We start from the raw sequence: 10,756 nt of genomic DNA on the forward strand, positions 1-10,756 counted from the left end.
GAGTGCTCTACTACTTGAGCCACAGCACACTTCTGGTTTTCTGGAGGTTAAGTGGAGATAGGAGTTTCACACTCTTTCCTGCCCAAGTTGGCTTTGAACCGTCATGCTCAGATCTCAGCCTCCTGAGTAGCGAGGATTACAGGTGTGAGCCACCTGAGCTCAGCAGTTATCTTCTTTTCCTATAGTGAAACATCTGCCACTTATCTCATCAGTGTATCTCAATACATTGCGGTAGCTAGTGTGGATTGACGGAACTTACCTAATCAATACTTTTGTTTAAAAACTAAATTATAAACTGAAGATATTAATTTTCAATCATTTTATTTTTACTTATCAATCTCATTAGAAATTCTCAATAATGTAGAATCCAAGCATAATTTTATTTACAACTAGAAAGATATCCAAGTGAATAAGTAAATCAAAGATATGAACGCTGAGTAAGTATTTTCTGAAATTATGAATTAACAGGAAATTGCCAGAGTATGTCTGAAATAGAATGAAATAATTAAATATGTTTGTAATTTATCCATGTGGAAATATTAACTAGTCGTATTTCAAAACACTTGAAACATATGGAAATGAATATGTTAAATGCTGGTATACTAAATGTGCAGCCAAAAGGTTCACATGAACATTTGATTGGGTTCCAAAATCGTTATAAGCTTTAGCACATATATTTTTAAATAGTTCTTAACTACAAAAATTAATGTTAAAATATTTGAAAAGAGACTCGAATAGTAAGAACCAACATTACAGTGACCTGTACTTTATGATACAGATAAATGTTTCACAGAGAAAAAGATTTCAAGATTTGCTACACAGTTAAGCGGATAATCGTCTATGTTCATGTTAAGTATAGAGTAAGTATTTTATTTTAAATATAACATATTCATGTTACTTGTAAATGTAATGCACATAGATATATAGATATCAATACAGACATATATATATTTGTTTATATTCGGTGAAGAAATTCAATAAAACACAATATTCAATTTTCATATGGGTAATAATATGAGAGATTATAAATAATAGCTAATGATAAATTTACTATAACCATAGCAATTAATGTTTATCAAATTAAGTAGACTACTATTTTCATCTATTAATTTGCAATGCACTTTATAACACTTTATTTGTAATTTTTTTCTTTATAACTTCATATGCATAAGAAGATTTATCATTTTCTACTTTAATTTTCAAATTTTGATATTCCACTACTTGGATTGATTCCAACATTTGAGTTCATATTCACTACCCAACAATATCTGAAATATTAAACTCTCTTAAGTTATAGCATTATTAATACTATTTTTTTTGTTTTATTAAAATAACTTAAAGGCATTAATTCCTAAGACATTTTAATCTAAAAGTTTATATTCTCATTTGTAACTGATATGTTCAGATTTTTATATAATCATTAAAATCATTTTTTGTAGTGAGTACATTATATATTCAATGATTCATAAAGAAGTTTGTCAAATCTAACAGAAATATCAAAAAGACACAAAACAAATCTCTGGAGACTCAGGTGATACAATTTTAACATTGTAAAAACAAAAGTAAATCCTATAAAGTTACTTTTAATACTTTTTTATTATAATATTTATTATAATATAGAACATTTATGAAAATGATAGTGATAGAAAAATCTAGTTATAGGAAATTAGACTTCAAACAATGTTTCGGGAAGAAACTTTTTCTGTAACTAAATGCTTCCTTGGTTGTGATAAATAGGTAAAATTTCCTTTCTGCTTGTGTTTAAACAGCAATTCTGTACACAAAAGTTTTTGGTCTGTTACAAATATTTTTTTAAAGAAAAAGTCTTGTCTCTACTATGACTCCCCCTACTTTACCACAGAGGAAAACAGATTTCTTTTCCTCTCAGCCTCTTCCTCTTTAAATCAAAAGTAGACTTCCTCTCCTACATGCTTGTGGGATGGTTTGAGGTTTGCCTGACTCCAAATAGCTAATGTAAGGAAGCATCTTTCATTCCTCACTGGAAGATATAGACAAAACAAGGTTGGGAGGCTGCTGTAGTTGAGTAATTGAAAACAATTTCAAAAAAAAAAATAGAGTCCCAATTTTGCATCAGCCCTCTTTCTAGAAGAGTAAGAAAGAATTGGATGGGTCAATACACATGTGTACTGCTACTTGTAATTCTAAGCATCACTTCAGTCTTTGCAACAGTCCTGGCAAGTAGGCCCTGATATCCCAAATTTTCTTAGGAGAAACAGCAAGCTTAGAAAGGCAAAAGAGCCAGAACATAAAACCATGCCCACCCTCCTACTACTATTCCTCCCACTAGGAATTTGGCCTGATACAGTTTGAAATAACTCAATTTTCTGGGGAAAAGCTTTGGAGCATGGTGTTAGTCCAAGTCCGTTTTAGCCCTAGATGGCTTCATAGAAGCAATTCCAACAGAGAACTCTCAGAGCAGGTACGTGTTCTGTTCACAGAAGAGATGGAACAGACAGCTTGTGGATTGTACCTGAAAACCTGCAAGCCATGTGCTCCAAAATAAAAATAAATGAATAGACTTCTCAGGAAAAGCTATCTTTTCCAGATTGCACAAACTTTTTGAGAGCTGGGCTCAGTCAAATTAATGAAGCTTGGTGCAAAGGCAAAGTAGAAGCAAAGAAAAACTACTTAATGAAGCTGGATATCTGATCTATCCTAATCAAGGCATAGAATTACTTTAGACTCCTTAAAGCCTCATTTGTTTTAGAGTTCTGAGTATTAGTTATATATGCAATGATTATATCTTATATATCATATATACCATATATCACATACCATATATATGTGCATATATATATATATGTGTGTGTGTGTATGCATGCATATACAGATATTACTAGAATTCTGGGCAGCATGCTGACTTTGGGGGTCCATACAAATCACTCCATCAAGAAACACTCCAAAAAAATTTGAAACATTTAAACCAATGTCCTCACCCCTATCTTTAAAGTACTGAAATAAACTTCAGGTTTAAATAGGAATTAAAAACAAAACTATGGACGAGAAATAGGTGTCTGTAAGCATTGCCTGATCATTATCTAAGGACTGGTGGATCAGGTCCCTTCAGAGAAGATAAAGTGGTTCTAATCTGAGCTTTACATTTAAACATCAAGGGTGTTTAATAGATTTGTTTTTTGTTTGTTTGCTTTTTACAATCCATGATTACTAAAAAATCCACTGGTCAGATTAAAGAAGACATCTGTAGGCACAAATGAAATCCTTGTACAAAAACACACTCATTCCATTCACACACTAAGAACTTTACATACATACATATATATCTATATATATATACACATATAAATATATAAATATGTATTTTTGCGGATATAGATATGATTCAATTAATTGCACATCGTTATCCCTTTGATATTAAAATCTGCTATACATATTTAAATAGAATATGAATATTTTAGGTGTGCAAAGTAGATAGACTACAATTTTCAATGTATTTAGAGTACATTGTATAGTGTTTTGTTTGTAGCTTCATATTTCTAATATAGTATCTATGACAATACTCATTATTTTTCCTTTCAGTTTTTATGACAGTTGTTTGCAATTAGAAATTGAGGATCAGTGAGAATTACAAAACAATGCAATGATCAGCTATATATCTATTTGATTGTTGTTGTTGGACATGAACCTACTATACTTCCTGAAGCTAATTTGTAACATATGAGATGATTGCAACTGTTATAAAACAATGAATATGTCTCAGAGATTGCTCTCTTCTAAAATTAATTGACTTTTAGTAACTGCTTTATTTGTTCATGTAATGAAATCACTAATTCATAGAAAAAACAAATATGGCTATTGCAATAATGTATGTTTGCCACATGTTCACCCAAACTCCTTTCCCCATTTTTAAAGCCAAAGCAAAATTTCAAATTGAAATGAAACCCTAATGTGAATGGGAGGAGAAATCATGGGAGCCACAGAGAGTAGTTGCTGGGTACTCACTCTTAGAATCTTCCTAGACCTGAAGATGAGGATAAGAACTCCTCCTGTTACTCTCTCCAAACCAAAGATTCAAGAAGGTCTAAAGAAATTCTTTTTCTTACAATACTTGATAAGCTGTCAAATAAACAAGCACCCTAGGTTACATTGTGAAACTGATTCACTAGTGTTCTTTTTATCTAAAAATTTATTCCTGTTAGGAGTAATTTGCAAAAAATTGGGAAGCCCAGCCCTTATCAAGCAAAGAAATCTGATTACCTAAGGGCCATGCCAAACAGATAATGATCTCCAGAGGACATATTAGTCCTGTGGACTCAATTAAAATGCACAGTGGACACAAGGGTTGAGTGGATAAAAACAATATATTATCTGATCATGAAGAAATGATGGTTTAATTTAGTGAACTAAGGAGATTAGAAAAAAGTCATTATGTTTTTAATCCCCTTTCTAGAAATGCAGTAACATCCCTCTGTCAACCTAATCTATGTGTGGGATGATCATTCCTTCCACTATGAGATGACTCTCTGAAGCTGAGTTGACATCATTTTAATAAGAAGTCAATTATAAATAAAACTCAGATTAGTTATATGTGTGCAGAAAATCATTTATTTCTAAGTTTCTAAGTAAAATCCAGACAAAGCTAGGGCTACAGGTAGTCTATGAATTTTCTTATTTTCTACATCTCTAGAAAATTTATTTCCTCTCTTATGATATAGGATCCTTCCATACACCACACCTTGGACATGTACAAAGGAGTATTCTTCACGTTTTTATATTTATCTTCTTTCTTTCTTTCCTATAGCAGTATTAAATACAGTGAATATTTGACAGGAACATTTAACTAAAAATTTTTAACATTTACCTTAGCTTTGTTTAGCCCATCTCCTTTAATATCAAGACTTATAATGAAGCAGTAATATTCTCAACTAATAGAATCCAACCACTGTATATTTTTATTTTTATTTTTACTTTAAAATTGATTGCTAACTTCTGTACTTGTAGATCTACAATACAATAGGCTATAAACGCCCATGGGGAAATGGTTGTATTTTAAGTGTGATTAAGTGTTTTTCTGTCATTTCATGTGTGAATGAACACTCCAGCACCATGAGCAGAGATCCAAAAAACTTCATCATGATACCTAAAATAGAGGCTTATGGGGCACTAGCATAGTATCTATAGATTCTATAAGGTAGTGTCATTAATTGGGATTTCAAGTTAAATGAGCATGAAGAAAGATTGTCCAGAATACAAGGGACCTTCGTAATTGTTATTACACTGACAGCCTTTATAAGAAATATTCACCATAATCATTGACTTGTCATTTGTGTTATACAAATTTCATAAGCTTTCCAGTATAAGTTTGAAATTCCCTGGCTAATGGAGCACCTTGTGGTGCCAAACTATAGAATTACTCAATACCATAATGTTAAATTTCTTTGTGTATTATACTGCTACTACATCAAAACAAAGAAATGTACATCTGAGTGCCAGTGGCTCAGAGTTAATTCACCCCCCTTTCTTAAACATACTGCCAATATGGGGATAAAACCTGCAGCAAATAATCTTTCTGAAAATCATATCCAAGAGACTGCACTAAGTTGTTGTATTTTTCCTCTGAAACCTGGTGTTGGATTTTCAGGAACTTCAAAGGAGGCAGGAATAACAGGCTTGCTTACCTTTGGGATAATCCTTGAAAATACTCAGCCATCATTTAATTATTTTATATCAGTGCTGGGGTGTTTGAAATCATGTCCTGGGTGTTGTCTAGCGTTTTCACTCCAGGCTTGAGCTCTCCCACCTGAGCCACAGCTTTGCTTCTGGATTCTCAGTTACAATGCTTGATAAGAAATGTACTCATTATCTTGCCCATGTAATTGTAACCCCTCTGTACAGTATTTTCACAATAAAAAAAAAAAACAAATGCATGATACTATCATGCAAACATCATACTGGATCCTTACATCTGAATAATAATTGATCTTGAGGATGTCCGTATATATATGCATATATATATGCATATATATATATATATATATATATATCACAGTGAGGATCTATGGTCTTCATTAGTATGATATGAAAATTGCAGACCAACTCCAGAAGCATATTACTCATGGAACAGCATATGTTTCTCCTTGATTTGCTTTTTTATTAGCATGATTGATCTGAAATTTTATTACCATTTAAATTATTATCTATCATTGCCTTACTCATGCAACTGTACAGCATTTTTACAATAAAATAAAATTTAACAAAAAAAAAGCGTGACACAACAGTGTTTTAAATAAATCATATGTATCTTGTTATCATAACAAGTTCTGTTTTTTTTTTAATTTGAAAAGAGAAATATTATGGTTCAATTTAAGATCGTATAATTTTCTCACAGGTATGAAATTCTTAGTCAAATTCATGTAAGGTCTATTAAGATACCAATAGGATGGTTAAAAGGAAACTAGATAGGCAACAGTGATACACAGCGAAGGCCCCTTCACTGGGAGGAGTAACTGATATTCCCAATAGGCAAGGACAACATTAGAAACATGGAGAAATCCTGCATCAATATAACTGTGTGCCCTAGGGAAATTTTGCTTACTTATTCCAAAGTGAAAAGCAATATCTGATTTTACATTTAGATTCAGGAAATTGAATCCTATGTCTGGAAATATATTTGCTATTTACCTGAGCCATCAGCCTTCTTAGGAACTGGATAATCAAGGATATGCCTAAGGCATTCCAAATCTTACCTCCAAGTCTTTGCTGTATTATATTACACAGTTGGAAACTGTTTGTTGTAAAATTTGCGCAATCACAGACATTGAATTACAATGACATGGTTTAACAAAGCTCAGTTTCCTATCAGCAGTTCCTCTTGAGCATCCATCGGGTAACCTTGGCCAGTACCGCACCAATAAGTGAATAAAGGAGGAAGTTGTTTAGGAACTGAATTAGAATTGTAAATTTTAGAATCCTCTTACAATGACAACTATTTTTATCAAACTTTTATTTGCATCAATATTGCAAATTAAAGTATATGATTACTAATTGTTCCTATAACTCTTCTTTTAATTATTCTGCATAACTTCTCTGTCAATGGTAAGAAAATTATAGACCAAATGTATTGTACAGAGTAAGTTGAAAATTTTACAATACAAAGTTAATAAATCACATTGAATTTAGGAATCTATACATGGTCATATTTAAGCTAAAGAATAAGTAGTCAGCCAGGCACTGGTGGCTCACATAATCCTACTACTTAGGAGGCTGGGATCTGAGGATCACAGTTCAAAGCCAGCCTGGGCAGGAAACCCCATGAGATTCTTATCTCCAATGAATCACCAGAAAACCAGAAGTGGCGCTGTGGTTCAAGTGGTAGAGCACTAGTCTTGAGCTGATGTGCATAGGAACAGTGCCCAGGCCCAGAGTCAAGCCCCATGACTGACAAAAAAAAAAAAAAAGGGAGTGGTCATCTGAGTATTCTGAAAAGTAACATGAGATATTTGTAGGAGAAGAAAACAGTATGAATGTTAACAGCATACTTCTATTCTCTAAAAACAGTGGTTTTTTGCGTAGAATGTTGAAAAATGACAAAATCTAAGTGGAGTATAGCACAAGTGGTAGAGCACACCTTGAGCAAATAAGCTAAGAAAGACCACAAGACCCTGAGTTCAGTCCCAGTCTCTCTCTGTCCCTCTCTCTCTCTCTATGTGTCTGTCTGTCTGTCTGTCTCTCTCTCTCTCTCTCTTTCTCTCTCGCACACATACATACACACCAATGAATCACTAGAACTTTCAATAATTAGGACCTTACTCTAACATTTGAAATAGAGGCTGAAATCACAGTGGTTTGTTGTTGTTGTTGTTGTTATTGCTTTATTTTGTTTTTGCCAGTCCTTAAGACTGAACTCAAGGTCTAGGCACTGTCCCTCAGCTTCTTTTTGCTCAAGCCTAGCACTCTACCACTTGTGCCACACCACTACTTCCAACATTTTATTTTCTGTTTATGTGGTACTGAGGAATCAAACCCAGGGCTTACTTCATGCTAGGCAAGCACTCTGCTACGAAGTCCTATTCCCAGCCCAGAAATCACACTTTTATTATTTATTCATTAGATATATGTTCTTCATTTTGAATTACATCAAATCATTTCTCATTGCCATTCATTTTGATATAACATTTTAATTTCTTTTGTTTTTCTTTTAATTTCTCAAAATTTGCTTTATTAATAAGTTTTATAATATTTATTTTACATAGAATTGAATAAACCAGATGATATATTTCTAAAATTCTGTACAGTTTTATTGTAAAAATGCTGTACAGAGGGTTTACAGTTACATGAGCAAGGTAATGAGTACATTTCTTATTGAGCTTAAATTGTCAAAATTTCATCTGATACATAATCAAGATTCCTAAATATTTGACGAACTTGTATGCAACTAGATTTTTAATTATATTAATTTTGAAAAACTCTTTATAAAGAGAAAATAGGAAAATGTTAAATATTTTTAAATGATTGTCATAGTTTGTATACAAACTTGTGTATGCTTCAAATCATACTTAAACAACATAGTCATCTATGATAAAATAATGTTAATATTTAAGAAATTTGAATCCATTCCCATATGATAGAAAGAATAATGTAAAATAATTATAAAAAATATATTCAAGTTCTCAATGGAGTGACTTAATAGTAAGCAATGTAAGTCGTAGAACACCAAAGAATTTTAAGTTTAAATCTCATTCAGTGAATCTCAGATATTAATGTTTCATTAAAATTAATTGTAGCTGGGCATCAGGGTCTTGTGACTATAATCCTTTCTTCCAAGGTAGATAAGATCTAAGAATCATGGTTCAAAGGCAGCGTGGGGAGGAAAGCTCTTCTCTCCAAAAATCTATTTTAAAAAAGCCAAAATTGGTGCTGTAGCTCAAGTGGTAGAGGGCTAGTTTTGAGCACATAGAGGTTCAAGGACAGAGTTCCAATCTGAGGAATGTCAAAAGAAAAGGGAAATAATAACCTTAATTGTAACAAAATATTAATTGGATTAGATACTAATATCAGTTAATTAGGTATTAATATTTTTCTGAATAAATACTTCTTAATATGACTTTATGTACAGCCTGCTTTATTTGTTTGTTTCTAAGACTGTAGATCACAGGATTCAGGAATGGTGGAACAATGGAATAAAATACAGATAGAAGCATATCCTCAATTATTTCAGTGTTTGGTGAGTGCCTTAAGTACACCACGGAACCACTACTAAGAAACACAGACACCACAAGAATGTGAGGCACACAGGTGGAAAAGGCCTTTCCTCGATCTTCTTTGCCTGGGATCTTCATCACTGTTGAAAATATGCGAACATATGACAGGACAATGAAGATAAAGCAGCCACCGCCCATTCCCACAGCCGACAAAAGAAGTAAGAGTTGGCTGCTAAAGGTGTCTGAGCAGGACAACTTCAACAGAGAGGGGATATCACAAAAGAACTGACTGATCACGTTGGATTGACAGAATGTCAGTCGGAAAGTGTTGCCAGTGTGAAGAGCTGCATAGATGAGACCACTAAGCAGGGAAGCCAGTGTGGTCTGGACACAGAACAGGTGGTTCATGATGACAGGGTAGTGGAGGGGCTGGCAGACAGCAATGTAGCGGTCCTGGGCCATGATGGAGAGAAGCAACAATTCCACACTTGCACAAAAAAGTACAAAAAATACCTGCATTCCACAGCCAGTTACAGAAATTGTCCTGTTGTTGGTGAGGGAGTTGATACAGGCACTGGGGACAGTGACAGAAATGTAGCACATATCCAGGATAGATAAATTCCTGAGGAAGAAGTACATGGGTGTATGTAAGTTCTGGTCAATGGTGGTAACAGTGATGATGATCAGATTCCCTAACAGGGTGGCCAGGTACATCATCAGGAACCACATAGAGAGCAGGAGTCTGAGCTCCCACACCTCAGCAAAGCCCTCCAGGAGAAACTCAGTCACTAGGCTGACATTGGCCATGCTCTGAAAAGTAAAAGGAAGGCAATAACCATAGAATACTTGATAAGATGATCTCTAGTTATTTCTTTTTAAAGTGTTTTCTTCTGTTGTATATATGACTGTCATGTGTTGAAAATTTCAACTAGTCAACATACATTTTGACTACTCCTAGTAGATTAACATATAAAAAGAAAAGAGAACACTCCATTTTATTGACTCAGATTACCTTAAATACTCTTACTCTGTTTCTTCAATAAAAAACAGTTCATGGCTTTCATTGCCTTATGAAGATTAATTTGTTTAATATCTGTCCATTTCATATTACTGAATAATTATCTTCATTAGTATTGCATATTCAAAGGGAGTTGACCTGTAGATCTCACATATATATATATATGTACACATATACTTATATACATATATGAACACCTGTATATTTATCATTGTCATTTTATTTTATTAAACAATATGATTACATATTTATATATTTTAAGAATGAAAATTAGTTTTCAGATATGATTACAAGCACATTATATAAATCCTATATGATTATGAGGGGGTAGTCCTGGGAATTGAAAACAGGATCTGGGTACTATTCTGAACTTCTAGCTCAAGGTTAGAGCTCTACCAGTTTAGCCACAGCTTCACTTCTGGCTCTTTTGATGCTTAATTGGAGGCTTTCAAAGACATCCCTGCTTGGGCTGGCTTTGAACAGCAATCTTTAGATCTGAGCTCCCTGAGTAGTTAGGACTCCAGGTGAGAAACACTGGTGTCACATGTTTTTGCCATCA

The 10,756-nt window shown here is 33.4% G+C and overlaps 1 protein-coding gene across 1 annotated transcript; it reads right to left on the reverse strand.

Annotated features, from left to right (window-relative positions):
- Window positions 1–9,047: 9,047 nt before the first annotated feature.
- On the reverse strand, window positions 9,048–9,986 carry LOC122103910 (olfactory receptor 14C36-like). The gene has a single exon (XM_042674597.1). The coding sequence runs from the start codon at window positions 9,984–9,986 to the stop codon at window positions 9,048–9,050; it is 939 nt and encodes a 312-aa protein (XP_042530531.1).
- Window positions 9,987–10,756: the final 770 nt, after the last annotated feature.

Source organism: Dipodomys spectabilis, unplaced genomic scaffold (assembly GCF_019054845.1).
Source record: "Dipodomys spectabilis isolate Male_0828 unplaced genomic scaffold, ASM1905484v1 ptg000019l, whole genome shotgun sequence".
NCBI lineage: Eukaryota > Metazoa > Chordata > Mammalia > Rodentia > Heteromyidae > Dipodomys > Dipodomys spectabilis.

Bases quoted from the DNA above. Each gene is read 5' to 3' on its own strand.
- LOC122103910 (XM_042674597.1), bottom strand. From the start codon at position 9,986: ATGGCCAATGTCAGCCTAGTGACTGAGTTTCTCCTGGAGGGCTTTGCT.